The sequence below is a fragment of the Phyllobates terribilis genome, unplaced genomic scaffold (assembly GCF_046119375.1).
Source record: "Phyllobates terribilis strain yellow unplaced genomic scaffold, ASM4611937v1 Scaffold_2__4_contigs__length_985480577, whole genome shotgun sequence".
NCBI lineage: Eukaryota > Metazoa > Chordata > Amphibia > Anura > Dendrobatidae > Phyllobates > Phyllobates terribilis.
The window spans coordinates 483,686,138-483,712,868 of NW_027362762.1; the positions used below are offsets into that span (position 1 = coordinate 483,686,138).

General features: G+C 41.2%; 1 protein-coding gene across 2 annotated transcripts in view; it reads left to right on the top strand.

Moving 5' to 3' along the window:
• TBC1D32 (TBC1 domain family member 32) overlaps window positions 1-24,593 on the top strand; it is a 123,911-nt gene extending 99,318 nt beyond the window's left edge. Inside the window, exons 28-34 of one of the 2 annotated variants that reach the window (XM_073665866.1) lie at window positions 551-634; window positions 9,459-9,522; window positions 11,257-11,372; window positions 15,570-15,724; window positions 16,573-16,713; window positions 18,227-18,415; window positions 23,497-24,593. In XM_073665866.1, coding sequence (XP_073521967.1) covers window positions 551-634; window positions 9,459-9,522; window positions 11,257-11,372; window positions 15,570-15,724; window positions 16,573-16,713; window positions 18,227-18,415; window positions 23,497-23,607 — 860 coding nt within the window. In that variant the 3' untranslated portion in view covers window positions 23,608-24,593. Of the gene's footprint in view, window positions 1-550; window positions 635-9,458; window positions 9,523-9,651; window positions 9,797-11,256; window positions 11,373-15,569; window positions 15,725-16,572; window positions 16,714-18,226; window positions 18,416-23,496 lie in introns of those variants that run through there. The other variant, XR_012286659.1, reaches the window with a different exon arrangement.
• Window positions 24,594-26,731: the final 2,138 nt, after the last annotated feature.

Here is a 26,731-nt window from a genome sequence, read left to right on the forward strand (position 1 = left end):
TAATAGCTGCTGAAAAAAAATCTTGAATATCTTTGTATTTACTTTTCTTAACATCTTATTTAACATGTATCCATAATATGTTTAAAGGGGTTGTCTGGTCAATTAATATTGATGAGCTATCTGTATGATAAGTAAGCAATAACAGATCATTGGAGGTCCAAAAACCACCACCGATTTGCTCCTACAGTATGATTTAAATACTTTGAATGCAGCTGTAAAGCAAAGCAAAATTAATATGTAAAAGCTATTGCTGGATACTGTAGAACATCTCCTATACTCTTTAAGGTACAGCACAGAATGATTGTTCAAGCCAAGTAACAGGCACTCAGTGCGTCATGGTGGGGCCAAACATTTATATACACCTTCCCACTGCTTGGTTTCCCTCTATCTCTCTGTCCTTCTTTGGCTCTATGAAGCCAGAGCTGTCAATTAGGTGGACTATTATGTTACATAAGAGAAAGATACTAAGGGGAGATCTGGCCTTTATAAGTGATTTTGTATGTCCTACTATTAAATAACCTTACACTTGTATTTATTTTGCTTCCTATAGTGTATGGAGAATTATTAGAGAAATTTCTATCCTACATTTATGACATTCCTTCCAACTGTGCTTTTCAACATTCTGAATATAAAGGTAAGTTGATTTTATTAGTACATTTCCTGAAATTAAATCTTCATAGCTGTACTTGACTGCAGAAGTCTGAATAGTACAGTTTGGTTTGTTGATGTATTTACCAGATGGGGAAACCCCATATAAAACCCCTCGCTATGGGCTATAAAATTTAACTTTTATTTGATATTCAATTAAAATGCACACTGGGTATTAAAAGTTGTCCCTAATCTTTTTTTTTTTTAATCAAGTAAATTTTTATTAATTTTATAACAGTTGTACATATACAAATAACATTCTCAACCAATGTATTTAACCCCCTCACCTATACCCTGAACCCCCCCAACATATGTTATTCAGAATATCATATCATAGGTATATGTCCACACAAAACAGAATAAATCAGGCCGGTCAAGAGCAGCCAAGTCGAAAGGCACAGAGCCGATTGCCATTTGTAAACACAATGCATAGTGATTCCATAACAACTGGTACACATCTAACAAGACCCTATCGAGGCTGAGAACTGGTTATCTCCAAGCCAGGGACCCCATAGTTTATCCAAATATTTACTTCTATCCCTTTTGAGGTATACCCCTTTTTCCAATGATATAAGGGACTCACCTTGTTTAATAAACTCTGCCTGTTGGGGGAGCTGCAGAAATCCAGTTTTTAGCAATCAGTTTTCTAGCCATGTATAGTAATCGCGCTATGGCAAGTTTCCCAGTCTCAACAGTACTCCGCTCGTCTACATATCCCAGTATGCAGGTCAGAGGGTTACTAGTCACCATGCACCCATAGGCTGACTCTATATAGCCCAAAACTTCTCTCCAATAGGTGTGTAAACGCGGGCATGACCATAACATGTGCAATATCCCTGCTTCCTGTTGGGCGCACCTCAGGCATCCAGAATCAGTTCTAAGACCTATTTTAAACATCATTTTAGGTGATCTGCATACTCTGTGAATGACATAGAGCTGCGAGAGTCGTTTGGGCTCACTAAGCGAAAGATTGGGTATGTATTACAGCACCGAAGCCCACTCATGATCTGTGATAACACCAATATCCATCTCCCATTTCCGTTTAACCAACAGAGGGAAGTTCTTAAGGAAGACAAAGAGAAAGTCATTGTAGACACTGGATATTACCCCCTTCGTGGCTCCATCTGAGCATCTCTCTGAGTTATAACATCTTTCACTTTACATTGGGCTCTATAGGCATGTTTGAGTTGACAGGATTGGTAGAAGCAACTATCAGGTAGATGGAACTCTTTTTGCAGATAGTCAAAGGATTTAAGCCCATCATTGCCGATCACCTGGTGAACGTACTGTATACCCATATTCTTCCAGTTCCCGAACTCAGTTAATTTGGCAAATTCTGAATGTAAGTCATTATTCCAAATAGGTGTGTACATTGATAAGTATATGACCTCTCTTATTTGTTTGACTTTACACCAAACCTTGAAAATTAAGTCCAATGTAGGGTATACTGAGAGACCTCCAAACTTCCCTGCCTCCAAACTTTCCACAAGGGGCCCCTGTCCCACAGTGTTTTGAATAATTTTGCAGACTGAACTGCCCGTGTCATTTTATTTCCATCCCTTCATATGTTGGCATTGAGCCTCTAGGAAATATAACTATGCATTGGGCAGTGCCAGACCACCGTCGTCTTTTGGTCTCTGCAAAGTTTCTAATCTTATTCTGGATTGCCCTTTACGCCAGATCAAATCTCTGAAAAGCGTGTTTATCTTATGGAATCTAGATAGCAGGAGCCAAATGGGAGCGTTATGTAGAATATATCAAATCTGAGGCATTAATACCATCTTAATAAGATTTAACCTGCCCACCACAGAGAGTTGGAGTTTACACCATGACGTTATTTTGCACATAATTTTGTCTAGAACAGGCAGTAGATTCTGTTTTTCATAATCTCTAAGAGGGGACGATATTACCAACCCCAAGTACTTGAACTGGGAAACCACCTCTATCTGGGTATGCTGAATGTCTGAACGGTCTACCGGCCATCTAAGGGGAATAGTATAGATTTACCCCAGTTAATAGTCAGACCTGACAACCGCCCAAACTCTTTAAGTATATCCATTACACTATTCAGGGATGTACCATAGTCTCCCAGAAATAGCAGAAGGTGCAATCTTCTCTTCTATGTTCCCGTATTGAAATCCTCTAACTTCAGAAGAATTCCTCACTACTGCCGCTAAAGGTTCTATTGCAATGGCAAACAATAATGGGGACAGAGGTCATCCCTGTCTTGTGCCTCTATATAATCTGAATCTTTGAGACAGCTCACTGTTTGCTTTGATTTTAGCTGTAGGGGAAGATTATAGCAACTTTACCCATGATATAAACGTGGGTCCGAACCCCATTTTTTTCAACACCTCCCAGAGGAAGTTCCACTCTATGCTATCGAATGCCTTTGCTGCATCCAACGACAGCACCGCTTTATGCCCAATGTTATCTGCTGGGAGCTGCATATTCAAAAAGAGGCGGCGCAAATTAATTGCTGTGGATTTGTTGGCCATAAAGCCCGTCTGGTCTGGATGTATCACATTAGACATAATTCCTGACAGCCTATTAGCTAATATTTTAGCCAATATTTTGATATCCACCGTCAATAGAGAAATAGGTCTATATGACTTAGGGACCTGAGGATCTTTCCCTTTTTTAGAGATAATAGTAAGAATTGCCTCTCTCATGGAAAGTGGTAGTGACCTCATTGCAAGGGAGTGGTTGTATAGTTGTAGCAAATTTGGGAGTAATATCTTGTTAAACCGTTTATACACCTCCGCAGGGAGGCCATCTACTCCTGGAGCTTTACCACCTGGCATAGAAGTTAGAGCCTTTTCTAGTTCCTCCAGTGACAGGGGACCATCCAGAGCCCTCCGCTCATCTTCAGGCAATGTGGGCAACCTTGCCATTTCTAAGAAATTTGAAATTTCTAAACTTTGAAGAGTATAATGTCTCGTAAAATGAAAGCAGAACCTCCAGAATTTCCCCCGTAGACTCTGCCTAACCCCCATTTTGAGAAGGAAGCTTGTAAATATGGGACGAATCCCTTTGCACTGCAGTAAGAAGAGATAGTAAATGCCCTACTCTTTCACCTTCTTCAAAAAAGGTGATTCCCTGAAAGACTTTTTTCCTCTCAGCTTTTTGCAATACCATCCGTGTAGCCAGGGACTGGGCTGCTTTAAGCCTTCTTTGAGCATCAGGTGTAGGATTATCTATCACGTTAATTTCAGCCTGCCTGAGTTCCTGAAATATTGCCTGATCTGTTTTTTTTAGTTTTCATTTTGTTCCTAGTTATTTCTCTAATAAATATCCCTCTCAGGTAGGCCTTCATAGACTCCCAGAGCATCGGAGCAGATGCTATTCCATTATTTTTTTTTTTTAACTCTTTTTATTGAAAAATTCCACAGGATAATGGTTACAAACAAATACTGTCATATTATAAGGTCAGGGTAATCCAAACATTAACCAGTCTCAGTTCAATACAGTTTACATCACATTCTCCATAATCAGAGTAAACAGTTAAAGAAAAAACAAACAATTTGAAACATAAGTTTCCTTATGGAGCACTGCTGTCTTTACTAAACCGGCCAATTCCTTATCAGAATTCAGTACATATATCAATTATGGTTGTAGCAGAGGTACACTCTTACAGTCCATATATATCATATATCATTTCCATGTGTTCAAAAGGGCATATATCAGGACTCATAGCGTAAGATTAGCGAGGTCATGGCACTAGGGGATAGGTGTGTTAAGGGCAAATCACACCATCTTTCCCATATCCTTTGGAATTTCTGGGGACATCCCCTATTTCTATATACTATATTCTCGTATGGTATTGTATCATTCACTAGCTTTCCCATTGGTTGATAGTAGAAGATTTCCCTCCCATCTATCTTAGTGCTATCGCTTTCCTGGCCATAAATATAACCTCCCGAAGGAATATCCGATCATAGTGTGTCCACATTTCCTCGTCCACAATACCTAAGATACAAAACTCTGGACTACATTCAATTGGCATGCCAACTATCCATTCCAATGTAGTTATCACTTCACCCCAATATCTTCATATTATCCCACAATTCCAAATAAGATGCCAGAAATCCGCTTCTGATTCCCTACATCTGTGACATTCATCAGACGCCATTCTACCAAATCTATGCAGTCTTATTGGGGTCAGGTAAGATTGATGGAGTATATATAATTGAATTAATTTATTATTGACGGCTGGTGACACCACCATATGCGCTTACAGCGCATCATTCAACTAATCATCAGTTATAGAAGGGATTAATTGCCACCATTTATTCTCTACAACAAGTTGGGTAGAAGCGATTTTAGAGTTCAATAGAAAGGTATATAGAGAGGATACCAAGCCTGTGGGTCCTTGAGTTTTTAGTACTCCTATTAATGGGTATTTGGATATTAGCATCCTAGGATGTGGGAATTGGTGTGTTATGGCATGCCTCATTTGTAAATATCTGTAGAAATCCCTATGAGGGATCCCAAACTATATATGGATTTGATCAAATGACAATAAAATTTCATATTCAAAAATCTGATTAAGTGTTGTTATTCTGTATTGCATCCAGAAGATTACGTCCTGTAGGCTTTTAAGCTGTGGAAATTCAGGATTATCCCGTATTTGGGTTTCTCCCATTTGATCAGTAAACCCCACGATACACCTACTCTCACGCCACACCTGCATCGCTAGGCTATGTGCAAATAATAAGTCCTGTGGTGGCCTGTAGGAGCCTTCAAACATAGCCCATGGTGTATTCCCATTTAAGAAGTGTATAAGATGCGCTTCTGCATTAGTGAATTTATCGCTACTTATCCAACACTTCAAATATCGTATCTGTCCAGCTAAATAGTAGAGAAATAGGTCAGACACCGCGCTACGCCCTTGATCCTTGGGTCTCTGCAGAGAATCAATACTTAGTTTGGGCCTTGCTGAGCCCCATATAAATGTCGCCATCATGCCGTGCAGTTTCTGAAAAAATTCTTTGGGGATTTTAATGGATGAATGTTCCAATACATATAAACATTTTGGAAGGATAATCATTTTGATTAGGTTAATTCTTCCCGCCACAGACAACGGGAGTTGGGACCAGGTTTCAAATTTTTTCTTCATCATATCCTTTATGGGGTACACATTGTCTTTGAGGTCCATAATTGGGTTTTGATTAATTATAATGCCTAGATATTTAAATTTTTGTACTACCTGTAATCCAAAAAATACAGGTTCTGTTATGTTATCTATAAGTGGCATAACCACAGATTTGCTCCAATTGATTTTAAGGCCCGATAATTCCCCAAAATAGTTAATAAGGTCAATTGCTCTTGGGAGGGATTGTTCTATTTTGTTGCTGTTCCATTACTAATTTGGAAAAACTCTTTGAGGTCTATGGCCACTTTTTCTGTAGCCAGAACTGATTTAATTTCCAGAGCCTAGGGGAGTTTAGGCCCAATTTAAGTGAAACCCGAAGAGGACTGTGATCCAAGATAATTGTAGGTAAGTATTGAACATCTCCCACCGGGCGATCCATAGCCATATTCCCCAGCGCCAAATCTATGCGTGATAAGGAATTATGTGTTGTTGAATAACACGAGTATTGATAGGTATCAGGAAATCTATTTCTCCATAAATCTACTAGTGCAACCTCTTTAATGAAGGACCCAAAAGGTGTTATATTCCCTTCTTTTCTAATGGGGTCATGTTTCCCTTTATCCCAATGGGAGTCTATAATGTTGTTAACATCTCCAATAATCAAGAGCGGAGTCCCCTGATTAGACGCAGATAAAGCTAATATTTTTTGCATAACCTTATCAGACCGACGTAGACGGAAACTATGGAGATCACTATATCATATCAGATATCTTACCAGTTAAATATACAAATCGTCCTTCTGCATCTATATCTACTTTAATTAGATTAAACGGTAAAGAAGCGTGAATCATTGTAGAGACTTCCCTGGAGTATGACAAAAAGATGGAGTGGTAACTTGCCTGCATCCATGTCTTCTTCATAGTATAAGGCTGTGTGCCCACGATGCGGATTTAATGCGTTTCCGCCACGGTATTTCTGCCGCGGAAACGCATTAAAATTGCTTGTCAAGATGTCTGCCATGTTTCCCAATGATAATCCGCATGTGCTGTGCACATGCTGCCGAGATTTCCGCTGCGGATTATCATTGCGGAAAAATACGCAGCACAAACATGTATTGTGCGATTTCACGGCGAAATCGCCGCCATTGACTTGCAATGCATGGATGGTACCCGGGTCTGGAGAAGAGGAGACTCTCCTCCAACCCGGTACCTGCAAGTTAAAAAAGAGTTATAAAGTAAAAAATATTCATATGTACCTCTCCGGTGGCCCCCGGTCTGCTCCCGGCGGCGTCCTCTCTCCTCGACGGCTCGCGCTGTTCTGCCAGGACCTGCGGTGACGTCATTTAGTCAGTTGATGGTCAGCGGTCAGGTGATGGACGCGTGACCATCAGCTGACTAAATGACGTCACTGCAGGTCCTGGCAGAAGACCGCGGGCTGCCGAGGAGAGAGGACGCCACCGGGGGACACTGCAGAGATACGTATGAATATTTTTTTTTACTTTTTAATTCTTTTTTTTTTACTATAGGTGCAGTATTTCAAGCAGAAATCTCGGTCACACAATATAAATCCATGCCAATTGCATGGATTTATATAGTGTGACCAACTTGTCAAGTCCTTTTCCAGGTGATGCTAAAATCGCTTGGAAAAACGCATGCATAAATGCATGTAAAAACGCTAAAAAAATGCTTCTCCCTAGCAGAAAAAACACATGTAAAATCAGCATGCGCTTTTTTCTGCCAGGGAGAGGAAACAACGCTCAGGAAATTTCTGCTTAAAATCTGCATTTTGAGCACATACCCTAAAGCTTCCCTTTTGTGAGGTGTGTTTCTTGCAAACGTACTATGGAGGGATTTTGTGACTGAATATATTGAAAGATCGCTGCTCGTTTTGTCCCATCTGAAAGGCCCCTGACGTTCCAGCTTATAATCTCAATTGTTCCAGACATTATTGCTAGGATCATATATTGTACTTAGGATCTTGTTGTGAAAGCCATTACATTGTGTCTTTTTAACATGCCAGTACCTCAAGGACGCATCCTGTGAATGCCCCCCATACATACCAAATAACCTTCCCTTCCCCTCCATCCCTCCACCCTCCCCAAACAGTGGAGTATTGTTTTCCTCTCTTGCCCAGAGAGTAGGGAAAATACTCCTAGTGCAATTAGCAGGACAGCAAACATTAACACCTTAGAACTCAGGTAAACTTCCTGCCATTAAATCTATCCCTGCATATGTTTCATTATATTGTACCACACCAACCTAAATCAAGTAGTAGGGAGGGAAAAGAAAAACCATTATAATAACTTCAAGTCAGATAACCACCTTCATCAGGAGTATCTACTATAGAAAATCATAAGCATGAACCCGCAGCACTGCTACATCTTCTTCCACCAATCTCTTAACTACTCAGCAGCTTCAGGTGGCCTTATGACGTATTTGTCTTTTATGTTGATCTAGCCACTTCATGGCCTCTTCTGGACCTGGAATAAAATGGGTTTCTTTCAGAGGAACCAATCGCAGACGAGCCGGATACATCATGGAATATGACAGTCCTAGGTTCCTTAGGCGTCTTTTAAGCTCCGAGAATTTCATCCTTTATTTTTGCACCTCAGTGGAATAATCTGGAAAGATGGAGATCCATTAATCGACAGATCAGTCATATCCCTGGCCTTCCTCAGTATGGTGTCTCGATCCCTATAGTGCAGAAGTTTTGCCAGCAATGGTCTAGGAGGGTGACCCAGTGGCAGGGGTCTGGAAAGGATCCAGTGGGCTCTCTCCACAGCAAACAGTGCAGACTGGACTTTTGCGCTGAATTTGTTTTTAAACCAGTTTTCTGTGAATTCAGTGGGGGCATTCCCTTCTGTTTTTTCAGGAATCCCTATTATTCTCAAATTATTCCTTCTCAGGCGATTTTCAAGGTCGTCTATTTTAGCAATCAGTTCAGAAATACGCTGGACTGACCTCTCCTGGATCCTCTTAACGTTGATAATGTCATCCTCATTTGTACCCACTCTCTCTTCCACTGCACTTGTCCTTCTTGCTACTGTTTTAAGATCTGCTTTGATATTAGAAATGTCCTCTAATGCCACCTATTTGCGAGTCAGGGTACTTAATGCGGATTTGCAAAAGGATACCACCGCAAATACATCTTTAATAGTGGGTTGTGGTGAATCTCCATTCCCCTCAGCTTGCTGCATAGAGTTTTAATCGTCCCTAATCTACCTACATTTTCTAATATAATCACTCATGTATTTTGTTCTGATGGCCTCAGGGGAAGCCACCATTTGTGGTAGAATAGGACAACAGTTTATACTAGCTTATGTCCCCTAACATGTTTCACTGCTTCAGCGGTGTCATCAGGGGATGGGACACTGGCTTAAATCAAGCCAGGGCCCATCCCCTGATGACGCCGCTGAAGCGGTGAAACATATTGGGGGGATATGTGCTAGTATAAATTTTATAGCCCATAGCGAGGGGCTTTATATGGGGTTTCCCCATCTGGTAAATATTGCGTAAGCATCCCTCCAGGCTATTCATATTCCTCTTGTTGGTTTATGGTTTGTTGATGAGTGCGCTCTCTGTTGAACACTGCAGAACATGACTGATTGTTCACATTAACTGCGTCATCACCCAAAAATCTTGGTTAGAAACTGTAATGTTTGAACTAGATTTGTAAAATAGGATTTGTAATATAATTTTGATTCTATTTTATCTAGATTCACATATACCAAATGAAAGCCTTACTCCATTTCAGCAACTGGGCATAAAAATTGTTATCAGGTAAAATCTAAATAGCATTTTTTTATAGAATCTGCTGCCTGTGTTGTTTTGTAAAACTTTTGACATAACACAGTGACATCTTAGTGGGGGGTCCCACTGCTGATTCCACCACTTATCTCTACCTTAAAGTTGCAGAAGAGACTATTTGAGCAGTGGGACATTTTGTTTCTGATCATCCTGTTTCGGAGAACAGAGGGAGATGACTTTCTTTGAGCCCATACATCGCCCACTCTGTGACTACCAATGTGCTGTCTGACAACCCATTATTATTATAGTAAGTATTTGTTAAGGTCCAATTAAACTGCAAGATTATTGTGAACAAACGCTCCTAGGAACGCTCTTTTCACAGTAATGTTGCTTTGTAAACAGGCTGCCAATCATCCAACAAACAAACAAAACACTCATTCATAAGGTGAAATGATCTTTTGGTTTGCACCAAAAAAATCATCCTTCTCCGTAGCGCACCATTCTGTGTAAACTGGACCTGCTGTTCTGAAAACAATGGCAGCCTATGCGCGCTTGAACGGTCTATTTCAGATTATCCAGTGCACATCTAAGGTGCAATCTCCCTATATAAACAGGCTATTAAAGGGGTTGTGCCACCATAAAGAATACTTTTAACCAAGCAGAAAATGTGGAAATAAATGGTTTTGTAATGTATATTTATTAAAAATGATGCTCCGTTCAATAAATACCAAGCCTTTATTTTCTGAAGTATGCTCCCTGGCGTTATTCCATTCCGTCCTCGTAGTGGGCAATCAGCTGGTCGAGTTTGCGCAATTCCTGTTATCATAAGAGGCCCCCCCAACTCCCCACCCCCAGTGTGTACAATGTAATCTCCTTCAGAGAGCAGATTCCTGAAAGCACAGAAGCTTGTGAGTGAGTCTCCCAACCCCCCTCTGGGTAAGATTGTTCTGCTTCACTGTGCTGTCAGACTTGTATGAGGGAGATTACCTTGTGCACACTGGGGGTGGGGAGTTGGGGGGGCCTCTTTTGATGACAGGAACTGTGCAAACTTGACCAGCTGATCGCCCACTATGAGGATGGAATGGAATAACGCCAGGGAGCATACTTCAGAAGATAAAAGCTTGGTATTTATTGAACGGAGCATAATTTTTAATAAATATAAAATACAAAAACATTTATTTCCACATTTTTTGCTTGGTTAAAAGTATTCTTTATGGTGGCACAACCCCTTTAAGTGACCACCAATCAGCAAACAAATAGCTGATCATCAGTTGCTTAGTGCCTCCACTAGGGCATTGTAACTGGACCTTTAGAAAGTGTGTCCTAAGCAACCTTTCTTTCTAAGTACCCTCTGACAGCAAAGAAAGGAAAAAGCAACTTGGCAGAAATCAAGCCATGATATTTCCAATTTATCTTGCATAGGCTATGTTCACACAATGAGGTTTTTCCCAAGATTCATGATGGAGTCAGCTGAGACACCGCTCTTTATTCAAATGCTATGTGCAGTATTGAACATGATGTGGACTTTGAGGAGTGCAGCCCAGAGACTAAGAGGTGATAGGTTCCCAGCCTCGCGAATGCTCTGCAGTCACATGGAAACTGAGGGCAGTGTAAGTGGGAAACAGAGGCTAAAAACCTTTTTACATGACTATCCTATTGGTGGTGATGTTGAGGAGTCTTGGGTAGTTTTCTATGACCGTTCTTGAGACTAAGAAGAGCCTTGTAGTTTTATAAATATCTTTTTTCTTCTTCGTTTTGTTTGCCCAGGTATGGTAGACATCTTGGTGTTCTGACTGGTAACAAAGAGCAAGATCTTACTCGGCTTCTTCAACAGTGTGAAAGTTTCCTTCAACAGCAGCAAACAACTATCAGCTCTCCATTACGTATCCTTAAATTCCGAAATATCTTAAAGAATTTCCTCACCTAAATGTTTACCGTAAAAATAAAAATCTAAGCACTTCTTTGGCCTGAGATGGGGGATGTTCTTCTCTGCTTTCTGCAAGGTGTAGATAAAAAGCTGACAGTCTGGTTGCTGGTGATACGCCTAATAACCATAATCTTTCAATAAAGTTTTCAGACCTTGCATCCTTAACAACCACCATGTTTAAGATTATTTATGTCTTCAACCCAAAGCAGATTTGGCACAGAAATTAGGGCTGAGAAGGATCTTACTAGAAAGAAGAAATAGTGAAGACCATGGTGAAGAAAGGGTTGTGCGGCATCTCTTGTATCCAACATGGGCATTAAGCGTCTCTGCTTCACGCCAGGCCAGACCGTTGCTGCAACCGTCAGGTGTCTAGCAGCTATCCAGACATTCAGTGTTTCTCAGTGCCCAATGCCGTTTTTGGCTCCAAATTATTTAAAATTGCTCACACGATTCATGAATTTGGCGCAAAGTCAAAAATTTTCTTTTTTTCTTATCTTGAACTGTGTGTGCGACTTTTGGCTCCAAAAATCGCACATTGCACAAAATGGTGAAAAAAAAAAACGGGTATACGGGAGTGGTGTTGCGGCAAATATAACAGACTTCAAAAAAGGCGCTGGATGCAAAGAAGAAAAGAGAGGCACAAAACACAAAAATAGACAAAAAAAAAAGCACAAAGCCAATAATGAATCGGGGCCATAATGTGAACAAGTTTCTAGGGCCTGGTGCATATCCTATCTAATCATCCACTAGGCCTGAAGGGAAGATGTCAGCAGGTTTTTGCTATTTAATCAAGAGCAACATAATGTAGGGGCAGAGAGCCTGATTCCATGGATATGTCACTTACTCAGCACCTTGCTTTAGTTTCAATACAATCAGTGTTTTATCAGCAGGACATTATCACTACAGGACTAGGTGTCATTTGTCAGTCCAGATAATCTGTAACCCTGCCCCTGCCACTGATTGGCAGCTCGCTGACTATGTACAGGGTACACAGGAAGCTGCCAATCTGCGGTATGGGGCAGGGTTATACACAGCTCAGCATTCTGACCACTACAACATCTATAGCAGAGAAACAGGAATTTTATCAAAACTGTACCAAGCAGATGAGTCAATGATACATTGCTGAAATCAGGCTATTTGCCTCTACACCATGCAGTTTTCAGACTCCATAGCAAAAACCTGCTGACAGATCGCCTTTAACCCCTTAACGACCGCCGATACGCATTAAAAGAACGGCCTTTAAGGGGCCTTATTCTCTTTATTGCCATTTAAGCCTATATCGCCCCTGCAGTCTGAAAATCTCCGGGGTCTCAGCTACCGAGGGTTGCAAAACATGCAGTGTGGGGACCCAACTATGTCACTCGAGCCCCCACGATACATGGTGCATACCCGAGCACCTGATACAAACTTGAGTAGCGAGCACTTGCGCTCAACACTAATGACCACATATTCAATATGATGACATAATGTTATCAAATTCTGTGTCGTACCTGTGGGGTCAAAATTTTCACTATATCCCTGGATAAAATCCTTGCGGGGTGTAGCTTCCAAAATGAGGTCAGTTGTGGGGAGTTTTCACTGTTTCACTGCCCCACATCAGGGGCTCTCCAAACGCGACATGGCGTCCACTTTAGATTCCAGCTATTTTTGCGTTGAAAAAGTCAAACGGTGCTGCTTCCCTTCCGTGCGCTGCTGTGTGTCAAAATAGTAGTTTCCCCCCACATATGTGGTATCGGCGTACTCATGAGAAATTGCACAACAAATTATGGGGTACATTTTCTCCTGTTACCCTTGTGAAAGTAAAAAAATTGGGGCTAAAGTAAAAAAAAACAATGGACACCCCCAGATTTGTTATTTATCTAAATATAATACATTTTCAAAACCTCACAGAATTGTCCTTAAAGGGGTTTTCCCATGAACAAAGTTAATTTTAATCAATAGAGCTTATAATAATAAGTTCCACAATTGAATGTTTAAAAAAATGTTCCTGTGCTGAGATAATCTTATATATGTTCTGTGTTATCGTGCAGTCCTGTCTTTATACTCTATTTTGCCTTCTCCCCTGCCCAGGAGATGTGGTATGATCAGACCATGTCCCTATACGGTCAGACACAGCCATTACACAGTACACAGCAGGGGCACATTTATAAGATTATCTCAGCACAGGAACATTTTTTTAACATATCCAATTGTAGAACGTATTTTGTTCTTGGGACAACCCCTTTGATGTACCCCTGAAAGGGCTCAACATTCTAGTAAAGTCGGGTCCAAACTTTTGGGTTTTGGGATCCTAGCATCCAAAGCAGAATCCCACAACCCTGTGCAGCCGCTCTCGCAGTTCTCACACTTTCCAATAATCCAGTTCTGCCATGTACTTTATTATGCTCGGTAACATCATTAGAGTGATTACTGTTCTGTAACAACTTAAGAACGTACTGGAAAGAGCAAAATCTTGCTGTTTCAGTGGGCTGTGAGGGTGGCTGTGGAGGGATGTGGGATCCCACTCTGTATGCCATGATCTCACAACATGGAATTTTGGACTTGATTTTCCTAGGGGGATATTAGGGCTACTTATGTGAAGTTTTCATACTGGAATAGATGTAGAAAAAGCACCAATCCTGAGGCTGCCACTGTTTTATTAAATAAAAGGGGCCGCCCCATATTGATAATAGGTACACGTCATCTTAACATAATGTACATGGTCGCAGATAAAGTGGCTTTTTTCCTAGCACTGTCATTCTTCATTAAAGGGGTTTTATGACAACAAAATGTTCTTTAATAACCCTACTCTGGTGCTGTGCTGGGTCTCTATCGCTGCTCACATTGGCTATAGCACTGTTGAGGTGACGTCCGCACTGCAGACTGTCAGGAATCGTGGTTCTATGATCCCACCTGGAATGGAGCAGGTCTGGTGCTACTGTACTCCGGTCGCAGGCACTGCCAATGTCCTGACCATAGAGGCGGAGCTACTATGCATGCAGGGAAACTGTCCCAATCTTATGGAGCATCACGTTCTGGTGTTGTAGAATGTGGGAGGATGCGGAATGCCATGTGTCTCACTGATTTCTCTGCCCAGGGAAAATGGGATGCTGTCTTCCCTGGTTGCCAGGCAACGCAGGATGCTGCTGTGTCTGGCACTAGGCAGTGGTGGGATTGTGTCCAGTCTGCTGTGCAAGCTAGCAGGGAGTAGCTGTCTGGGGATGATTGGGAGGTATTCAACACTAGATCATTAGGTGGGCTATTTAATCCTGTTCCCTGCTGTTTATTGCAGTTTGTATGTGCTTGGTGGTGAGTGGTGCTAGCAGTATTGCTATCTTTTTAGGGGTTTTCTATTTTTCTCTTATGGTTACACTTCCTGGGGCTCACCCACAGGTTCTTACTTCGTTCTTGACTAGGCAACAGCCGCATCACCAGACGCCAGCTGTCCAGCGACAGTGGACTTGGAAAGGGTTCTGCCAAAGTCCCCCTTCCATTTACCTGGAGTTGGATGAAGAGTATTCCTGGCCCTCAAGGGCTCGCCTAGCTGGGCAGCTTGTGCCAAGTGCATCTGTGGCTGCGCCTTTGCTGGTTTGGTGTCGGTCTTGCTGGGTCCCACTGCGAAGCACATAACAGACAATCATTGAGCTCATTGGCTCTGAGGAGATTATGTCATCCTCTCAGACAGAATTGCTGAGTTCAGTGATTGGCTGCAGCGCCGTCAATAACAGATATTGGGAGCAGTGGCAAAGACTCTGTGCTGGACCTGGGGAGGATGAGTAAAGAACAGTTTGTCTTTTTTAAAAGAGAGGAGAGGAATTTTCCAAGAAACCCATGTTCTCAACTTGCAGGCCCAATCTTTTTACTAAGCTAGAGCATGGTTGTTGTGTTTGATCTTGCATATATTTGTATTTCTTCTATTGCTTATGTACAAATGAATGATGACTACCTTTTGTGTCCGAATAAGAAAAATATTTTTGTGTGAGCATAGAAACCAAACGTCTGTGACATATGGTACTGATAATTTTTTCCAGTTTACATTTTTTTATTACACTATCTATCTATCTATCTATCTAGTAATACTTGTGGATTGTCCTGGTACTATAACTTTAATTTTGCAAAGAAGAAGTTATGCATCATGCCCGGTTTACATGTTCCTTAGCAGTTCTTGCTGTAGAATATTTACAAGGAGGATATCCTGGTCATGATTGGTTTGCATCTTCTATGTTCTTGATTATGTCAGGAGACTCCGAAAAAACATTCACATTTCTACAGAAATTCTCCAGTCTCCTCACCTCAGCATATTTGTGGCTTCCACGTCTTCATATTTCTGTAAGTAATTCTGCACATTGACCACCAGTCTGCCTGTGCTTTCCTCTTCCGGGAAGAAGACCTTCCCAGACTCACAGATGAGTAAATCTGATGAACTGTATAATGGACTTGAACTATTTAAAAAAAAAAGCGCAAAGCAGTTCACGTTCATAGAGAAGTGTGTTAATAATATATTGTCACAATGATAGAAAAAAAAAGATAAAACAAAAACATCAAAAAGAACATGCAGAATATAGCTCAGCATGCTAAAGTGTTGAACACTTAGTCTAGGCAGTGAAATACTGTGCAAGAGCATAAATAAGAACATTCATGAGCTCATCTAAATTTAACTTTTTGGAAAAACCTTTTCTTTACTTTTCCTCTAGTCTTTTTTCGCATTGGCCAGCAAAGGATTTTGCTATCCCATCTGAGAATAGAATGATGTAGGGACGAAGCACTGATTTCAGTGATTTATCACTTACTGGGCTGCTTGCTGCTGTTTGGATAAAATCACAGTTTTATCTGCTGCAGATCTAGCAGTTCTCTGAATACTGAGCCTTGTATAACCCCATCCACATCTTTGATTGACAGCTTTCTGTGTATACTGTGCATAAGTACAAAGCTGCCAATCTGTGGTGGGACTGGATTGCACAGAGCTCATGAATATGGAGGACTACATGGCAGTAGGTTTACTAGTCACCTAGTGATTATCTCCTGGTGATAAAAGTGTGATTTCATGAAAACTGCATCAAGCAGCTAGATTTTTTCCTCATTTAACTTAATTACTTATAAGTCTTTTTAGTGAACTCGCATGATGAAATTTAATTTCCTTTTACATTGGAATAATCTTACTATCCCGTCTGTATTAGAAACACTTTCCTGTGGATATAAGAGCAGCTGGAATCCATCCCATATATTTTTGCACTGCTTATTATGTAGAGATGCTGATGAAGACTGAGGTACCACTAGTGTTTTCAGCATTTCGGATGTCTGGCTTCACTCCCTCCCAGGTATTAATGTTTGATATTCATTTTTGCCTTTTTAAGTTTGCCATATAATGAATGATTCTTTCATGCTTTTTATACCATATAGATTATACTGTATGTGACAGAGTCACTGGTATGATTTATGAGGGGAGGTATGTGTCACACAGGTTGCTAGCCTGTGTAAACTGAAACCAATAAACTGTCTGCCAGGATGTTATATGCTGGAGGGTTAACTCACTTAAAGTGCGTGGCTTTAGGGGAATGACATAGTGATGGGAGGAACGTCATTCCCCATACCTCCACCTCCGGGTGTGGCTGAGCAACGTTTAAATGTTCAGTCCTGTTTTTTTTCTCTGTGTTGTGTTTGGAGAGGGAAGGTCTCCAGACTGGACAGCCATAGCTCAGGAAGGAGCTGAAGGCTGGACATAACCTGTATGGTCGACCCGCACACACATATATGGACTGTGCTACAGTTTCTTTTGTTTTGTTGTTTTGCCAGTAAGGCTGTGTTTATTTTGCTGGAGTGCAGAGCTTTATGCCATATAATAAAGCCTGCAGAGAACACCCGGGTTCCTGAGTCTACTTCCGGAATTGGCCGAGCAAGTCGTCCTTTCAGTTTTTTTCACATGCAACTACTAATCTCGGAGGCTCAAAAAACAATGGATTTCTGGGGAATTTGGAAACAAATAAAGGGAAAAAAACTAATTATGATAGATGGGAAAGTAGAGAGTGGATTGAATTGACAAACAAGAAACCAAAATGTATTACTCACTAATTGTATAGTTAGACAAATCTGTTGTCGCTCATAGCTGGGTGACCTATGAAAGGAAGATAAAAAATGAATGGTACAGCACCTCTGCAGTAGGATAAGAACATCGGGTGCTAGTCTGTGAATCTGTTGGAATCAGAGCTGCAACTTGTAGCATATGACATGTGGCCACTTAGGGTGGAGTCCTTTTACACCTGTAGGTGAGTGTACAGCGATGCTTTTCTGCAGCGCTTGGTGGTATTGTATGAGTATGTCCATTTTTTTTCCACATTATGCATTGATTATCCTTTTACAGTGTAAACTTGTAGATAAAGTAGTGGACAACCTTTTTAAATTATCATTGATGACCTATATCTAAGATAGGTCATCAATGTCTGATTGGTCAGGGTCCGACACCCAGCACCCCCGCCGCCGATCAGCTGTTCTTGGTATCTGTGGTGGCGGCCGCCAATGCTCAATTACAGAGCTGCTCCGTCTTCTGATAGTGGGCACTGCACATCTGCCTCATATTGAAATCAATAAGAAGCGGATGTGCAGTACCCGGCTGCTGCCACTATCAGAAGATGGAGCAGCTCAGCAATTGAGAAGTTCCAGTCCAACGGCCACTGCCGACAACGGGAACAGCTGATCTGCGGGGGTGCCAGGGTGTCGGACCCCGACTGATCTGACATTGGATAGGTCATCAATGATAAAGTAGTAGACAAACTCTTTAACCCTCACACAGTGAGCCAGTTTCACATGTCTTTAATGTAGTGTCCTTTGGTTTAGATCTGTCAGCACTGGCTAAGTCAATGCTTCTGGAACTACTTGGACTGGGGTGAGATTTGTCATTACCTGGGAGTATGTATTGTCCTTGGAGCAGATTACCAGGTCTACATGTGCATCTCAATATTCAGACACCTTCAGCAAGAAATCCTACATCACACCCAAACCCAAGATTTACAAGTCTTCCTTAAAGTAAGTGTAATTTAGATTAAATGGCACGTGCAGAGATTATTTATTAAATCTGTAGGACTACATAATGAAAGATCGTAATTGGAAAACTTCAATTTTCACTTCAGTTTATGTAGTTTTCTCAGGTGAAAACCTCTGCAGAAATCACAGAGCTTGCCTTGAAAACTCTCCCACAGAAGTCAATGAATATCTCTTCTTTATTTTTTCACATGGTCTGCTGTAAAGCATATCTCTGAATGCTGTTAATCATCTCACAGGCAAGATGGCTTCCCCTATAAAACACAAGAAATGTATTTAGAAAAATACATGAGAAAATAGTATATTAGTATCTGGTTTTAAGGTAAAAATGTAGGTAATACATTATTTTAAAGGAGTGATCTCCTTTCAGAAAACTTTCTGCTATAAGCTGCAGTAATTAAAAATAAACCCAAATGGAGTATTCCTTACCCTCCCGGTGTCCAGCGCAAGCTCCCTGCTGCTGTCCCAGTGTCTGTTGTGATATCACTTTGACAGCACTGCAACCAATCAGTGAGCTTAGAGGCTTCTGCCATTTACGTGGCCAGAACTGTTGAACTCAATGATTGGCTGCTGCTCTGTCGAGCTGACATCAGCGCTGCCAACAAACAACATAGACTGTGACAGTGGCGGAGAGCTGGTGCTGGACATGGGGAAAGTAACTAATACTCTGTTTGTTCTGTAAAAAGGAGACAACCCCTTTAAGTATAAACATTAACAAACTGTCGGAGAGTGGCCAAAAGATGGAGTGTCGCAATGCAAAAGATTTATATTCTTAACATGATTAGGTATTAAAGGTTGCAGAGGTAGCAGTCACACCCAGTTCCTAGTGCCTGGGGGAACACAAAGACCCCTCTGCTATCAGTATAATAAATATCATATGGTATCTGGGGGCCATTCTACAGTCATGGCCAAAAGTTTTGAGAATGACACCAAAATTATATTTTCACATGACCTGCTGGCCTCTGGTTTTTATTAGTGTTTGTCTGATGTTTATATCACATACAGAAATATAATTGCAATCATATTATGAGTACCAATAGGTTATATTGACAGTTAGAATGAGTTAATGCAGCAAGTCAATATTTGCAGTGTTGCCCCTTCTTCTTCTAGACCTCTGTAATTCTCCCTGGCATGCTCTCAATCAACTTTTGGACCAAATCCTGACTGATAGCAGTCCATTTTTGCATAATCAATGCTTGCATTTTGCCAGAATTTGTTGGTTTTTGTTTGTCCACCTGTCTCTTGATGATTGACCACAAGTTCTCAATGGGATTAAGATCTGGGGAGTTTCCAGGCCATGGACCCAAAATCTCTATGTTTTGTTCCATGAGCCATTTAGTTATCACCTTTGCTTTATGGCAAGGTGCTCCATCATGCTGGAAAAGGCATTGTTGGGCGCCAAACTGCTCTTGGACGGTTGGGAGAAGTTGCTCTTGGAGGACATTCTGGTACCATTCTTTATTCATGGCTGTGTTTTTAGGCAAGACTGTGAGTGAGCCGATTCCCTTGGCTGAGAAGCAACCCCACACATGAATGGTTTCAGGATGCTTTACAGTTGGCATGAGACAAGACTGGTGGTAGCGCTCGCCTCTTCTTCTCCGAATAAGCTGTTTTCCTGATGTCCCAAACAATCGAAAAGGGGATTCATCAAAGAAAATGACTTTGCCCCAGTCCTCAGCAGTCCACTCCCTGTACCTTTTGCAGAATATCAGTCGGTCCCTGATGTATTTTCTGGAGAGAAGTGGCTTCTTTGCTGCCCTCCTTGAAACCAGCCCTTGCTCAAAGAGTCTCTGCCTCACAGTGCGTGCAGAAGCACTCACACCAGCCTGCTGCCATTCCTGAGCAAGCTCGGCACTGCTGGTAGTCCGATCCCGCAGCTGAAACAGTTTTAAGATACGGTCCTGGCGCTTGCTGGTCTTTCTTGGGTGCCCTGGAGCCTTTTTGACAACAATGGAAGCTCTCTCCTTGAAGTTTTTGATGATGCGATAGATTGTTGACTGAGGTGCAATCTTTGTAGCTGCGATACTCTTCCCTGTTAGGCCATTTTTGTGCAGTGCAATGATGGCTGCACGTGTTTCTTTAGAGATAACCATGGTTAACTGAAGAGAAACAATGATACCAAGAACCAGCCTCCTTTTAAAGTGTCCAGTGATGTCATTCTTACTTAATCATGACTGATTGATCGCCAGCCCTGTCCTCATCAACACCCACACCTGTGTTAATGGATCAATCACTAAAACGATGTTAGCTGCTCCTTTTAAGGCAGGACTGCAATGATGTTGAAATGTGTTTTGGGGGTTAAAGTTCATTTTCTGGGCAAATATTGACTTTGCAAGTACAGTAATTGTTGTTAAGCTGATCACTCTTTGACATTCAGGAGTATATGCAAATTGCCATTACAGAAAATGAAGCAGTAAACTTTGGAAAAATTACTATTTGTCTCATTCTCAATACTTTTGGCCATGACTGTAGACTTTGCATTTTGGTCAGGGAACTTCAAGCTGGATACTACAAAGCTGTGATAACTGCAATTTTGGAATCCATTTTTTTTGTTTAGAATCTCTTTCTCTTTGTGGTTCTCCACACAAAAATGATTGGGTTTCAGTTTTGTAGGACATGGACGTAACTTTGCTAACAATCATTAATATCTGATTGTTACTATCAATAATTATGTTTTCAACCATCTTTAGTTTGGCGTTATTTTGTTAATCTCAGATCAGCTTTTCGTGTGGAAGTTTAAACCCTTTAAAATGAAGAGATCTTATTTCTAGATCAAACAATTGACCAGGATGACCGCTAACTACCATATTACATTTCATTTGTATGTGAAATTACTAATTTAGCTGTTGAAATAATTGATTTGGAAGTAAGAATAGGAGCTTTACTCAAAAGGAAACCTAGAAGTCATGTTATCTTAGAGCCATATTCATACAATAAAGCATATTAATGGAAGTTGTTAGGCAGTATACAGTACTTATGCTATCTCAATAAATGATTAAATGCTGGAAGCATTTGACAGAAGTACATTCCTAAATGTTTTGTATAACATATTTGAGTCATTCAGGAAAGTAAGATTAAATGCACTCTCCTCACTTACCTTTCATATAGGCCAACGGTGTATTTTAAGGATGGAAGTCCCACGACTAGTGATGAGCGAGCATACTTGTTACTCGTGATTTACGAGCATGCTTGGGTATTTTCCGAGTATCTTCAGCGTGCTCGGGTGTTATGTTTGAGTCACTCCGTGTGCATGATTTGCGACTGTTTGATAGCTTTAATACATGTGAAGAATGCCTAAGAAACAGATATTCCTCACATGTATTAAAGCTGTCAAACAGTCACAAGTCATGCACACGGAGTGACTCAAGCATAATACCAGAGCACGGCGAAGATACTCCGCGAGTTCCCGCCGAAAGGGTTAACAGAACACGCTCGCTCATCACTACCCACAACCCTTTTTATTTTTTACAAAAACACAAGTGTCTGGTATGTACAAGTGGTTTAAAAGGTTGGACCACCACCAATGAAACACTGATGGCCTGAAGATGACAATTCACACAAGTCTAAATATGATCAAATCTCTCCAATCAGGTGAAATTTAAGAGAAAAAAGCATTCTAGCTGATCGATGACACATGCTCATCACCTGGAAAGGAAGATTACTCAGCCTACGACTAGTGTCATGGAATAGGTACAGTCATGGCCTAAAGCGTTGGCACCCTTGAAATTGTTCCAGAAAATGAAGTATTTCTCCCAGAAAATTATTGCAATCACACGTGCTTTGTTTGTATGGGAACAACAGAAAAAAAACAGAGAAAAAGAAGCAAATTGGACATAATTTCACACAAAACCCCACAAATGGGCCAGATAAAATTGTTGGCACCCTCAACTCAATATTTGGTTGCACAGCTGTTGGCATAAATAACTGAAATAAATCACTTCCTATAACCCTCAACAAGCTTCTTAAAACTCCCACCTGGAATTTTGGACCACTTTTCTTTTGCAAACTGATCCCGGCCTCTCATATTTGAATGGCTGGCCACTTCACAACTCTCCAGTGCTTTGTTTCCATCCATTTCTGGGTGCTTCTTGAAGTATGTTTGGGTTCATTGTCCTGCTGGATGACCCAGGACCAAACCCAGCTTTCTGACACTGAGCACTACATTGTGACCCAAAATCCTTTGGTAATCTTCAGATTTCATAATGCCTTGCACACAGTCAAGGCACCCATAGGCAGCAAAACAATCCCAAAACATCTTTGAAACTCCACCATATTTGACTGTAGGTACTGTGTTCTTTTCTTTGTAGGCCTCATTCCATTTTCGGTAAACAGTATAATGATGTGCTTTACCAAACAGCTCTATCTTGGTCTCATCTGTCCACAAGACACTTTCCCAGAAGGATTTTGGCTTACTCATGTGCATTTTGGCAAACTGCAGTCTAGCTTTTTTATGTCTCTGTGTCAGCAGTGGGGTCCACCTGGGTCTTCTGCCATAGTGTTTCATTTCATTCAAATGTGATGCATAGTTTGCGCTGACACTGATTCACCCTGAGCATGCAGGACAGCTTGAATTTCTTTGGAACTTCATTGGGGCTGTTTACTCAGAATTTTGGAAAGGTTCCAACAATTTTGTCCGGCCCATTTTTGGGGTTTTGTGTGAAATTATGTGAATTTGCCATTTTCTCTCTGTTTTTTTGTGTTTTTTCCAATATACACTAAGGAAATAAACATATGTATAACAAAACATGTGTATTTGCAATCATTTTCTGTGAGAAATACTTAATTTTCTGTAACAATTTCTAGGGTGCCAACACTTTCGGCCATGACTGTATTACCAGTTTGAATGACTGTAATTACCATTATGAACTGGTGTACATGGCTGCAGTGGCACAATGATCGGTTACCAGACAATCGCGTATTCAGTCTACCTACTAATATCTAATGTGTACAGCCACCTTTAGGATAAGCCCCAGAGTACTCCATTAGATAGGATGAATATTGTATTAATAGCAATGATTTTTTAGAAGCCATGATAATACTTTGTATTATGTCTTATTTCCATACAGGAAGAAGCAATACATGGATTTAGAGTTACCGACTACTTGGAATTTATGGAAAGCCTTGAGCAAGTTTATAGGCCAATGGTCTTAAAAGAAATGAAAAAATGCTGCACATAACTGAACAACTACAGGAACAATTACCGAATTTCCTTACAGACTTTGAACATGCTCTTCTTGTGTCTTCCTGGACTGTGGCACAGTTTTTTTTAATTCAGCACGTAGCAATAAAAATGCTACTATTTTTTGATAATGTTAAAGGTGTTGTCTCAAATTTGGACGTCAGGAGCGCGCCTTTACCTCCCAACTTATTGCTTGCCGGGTGCGGTGTGCTCCTAGAGATCATCATTTCGAACCTGCATCATGGCTGAGCCGCAGGCCCAAACTGTGCGCTATTCAGTGCTGCGAGCAGAGACAGCTTTGGAGTAGCGCAGGTGCTCTGCAGTTGGCTTGATCCAGCAATCCATCCAGCTTCAGTGCATGACTTAGGATAAACGCTTTAGGCTTTTATCTTAAATCATATTGCAAGACTCGTTAAAGGGTCGATTGTGACTCGTAGGATTGCTGCTTCCAATAGGTGGCGCTATAGAGTTCAAGTCCTCTTTCTCTCTGAAGAGGCAATTTGCATATTAAATTGATGCTACGCATTTCAGTCTTACACTGAGGCATTCACCCGGCGTCAAAAAAGAACACTACAGTTTTTCTATTTGCTGATTATTTTTTTTAATGAGGTAAAGGTTGAATACACATTAAAATATGTATATACTTGTACAGATGGTAAGTTATGTTTATTATTCGTGCTTATTTTATTTAAAGGGACAGCAATCCTAGTCACACTGTTATTTACTGTGCTGCTAAAGGAAATGTATTGTTCTGTTATCAGCCATTATTCTTCCATTAAAAGACTGACAAGTAGTACATACCATCTGTGCTCTCATGATCACTACATATTCTCATTTACATTCTAGTTCTGAGAACCTGAATGAGTGACGTTAGCGGCTTCCCTTATACAAATGCTGTACTTGTAGAAGATGCCACATTTAGTGCTTTGTCTACAGTTTAATGTGTTTAGATAGAATTATCGTGTGTTCTGCACTGTATAATATTGCTGACAACAATTTTATGATCATTAATTTTGTAAAAATAAAGTAATTTATTTTCAAAATGTCTGTTATTTTGCATCTAAGTCTGGATTATCTGGGCTCATAGTGCAGTTCATTTCCTGCACTCATGCCATAGAGGCAATTCTAATTTTCCTTCAGTAAATTGCAGAAAATTCCAAAGGGGTGAAATATTGTGTCTTTAGAAGCTTTTTTTATTTTGTTATATATTTGACATAAAATCAATACTTTTAAATGCTTTTTTAAAAAAAAACAACAAAAACTATAATTTATGGAAGTAAATCTAGTATGAAAATGAAGGGTTAAGTTATAAACTACATAACACCTTTCGAATAACTATGTAGAGCCAAATGCACAATCATTTATGGGAAAAAAAAAATGCTAGAAAAGAAGATATATTAAATGCTACGTGTGTGCTTTGATTCTGAGAATTCTCTTTTTTGGATGAAAAAAGGTTTCTATTTTTAGCCGTTGTAGGATTTTCTTTTAGTTTTTGATTCTGTTCCATAACATTGAGCCAGTTTTACGTATCTAAAAAAAATACCTAATTCAGGAAATCCTGACTGGGCTTGTTCGATGAGAGGTGCTAATGTATTAGTTTCCAGACATTTATAAAGTTGAACATTATTTTTCCCTGACACTCTATGGCTGCTTTTTTTTTACTGCGGACTGGCTCCAGCAATCTATAAGACTTAGGAAGATGCAATCTGGCACATTGACAAAGCCAAATTCTGTTCTCCCTCTGATATCTAAGAAAGAGGTCATGCTGGAGAAACTTGCACCTACTGCCACTCAGTGTCTTCAGCTCCTTTGTTGGAAACTAATGTTTAAGCAGCCACTCGGACTACCAAATAAAATTCATGTGAAGGAAATTGTGGATGGCTTCACGTGTGGTACTGGGTGCTAATACTAAACCACTGGAAATATTCCTGGCTGGTTGGAGCCTAGCTCATTCCCACAGAAATGTACCAGCAAGCTAAGGAGATGTTGGCCTCTATCATCATGAAGAATTTGCACGATGTCTTTGATACCGACCACCGCTGTTGTCTACCTTATGAACATTGTATTGAAGCTTTATTGACCCAGGGCCCGCAATCCTCGTCGGGAGGGCGTGTTGCGTCCCAGGGTCCGACTGGGTCCCGGCTTCCACAATATTAACCCAGTGTGCCGTCAGTGAGATGTACCGTCCATGGCCACAAGCACTTGTCCACGTGTCTGTCGTTAGGTGGTTCTTCTCAGTAATGGTGGTTCTTCCCAGGACGGTACATCGGGAGAAATAGTGGCGGCTGGGGACCGAGTAACGAGGGATAGCCGCCGCCATGAGGATGCGGAAAGCCTAAAAGGCAACATTTCCAGTGCAAGCAGTCAAGGAATGTTGCAGTTTAGTATTTTTGGCCTGTGGGTGGGCGGCTGCGTATTTGCACTTGCATTCCAAGGACTGGGGTAGGGACAACTGAACGCTGCGCTGGGGCAAGGACATGGTTGCTGACTGTGATGGTTGCAAGTGTGCAACGACAGGTGCAGGGTGGGAGGCATCTTCGACTACATCATGGACAGAGGCTTGACATGCACATGCAACAGGGGAAGAGGCAGTGGTGTCACCCGCAGACACTGTTTCTGGACCCTGGCATTTGGCCCATCGACTTCATCGTCCACCACCTCGTCTTACACTTCCGCACCCTGGTCCCCCTCCTGACTTTCTGTCTATTGTGTCTCATCATAATCCACCTGTTGTGACAGTAATTGCAATTTCCCTCCGTCACCTTCAGGTGACCATGGCTGCTCAAATATTTGAGCATCGCTATATGCGATCTTCTGTTGCTCCGCTTGAAGCGGGCCGAGCCAGAGGCCAGAATCTATAAATGTAAAGATGAACAGAACAGCTCTTCGGAGTGTTCAAGTGTTGGATGAGCTGTCTCCAGGCACTCGGCATGGTGGGAGGAAGGAGGATCAGTTTGAGGACTCTAAGTAAAAAAAATCTCCCAGATCCGCACATTCCTCAAACCATAATCTGCAAAAACACTACTGCAAGCCCTCAACACTTCCCGCATCGATTACTGCAACCTCCTGCTTCGTGGCCTCCCTTCTAACACTCTCGCACCCCTAAAGTTTGCTGTCCGACT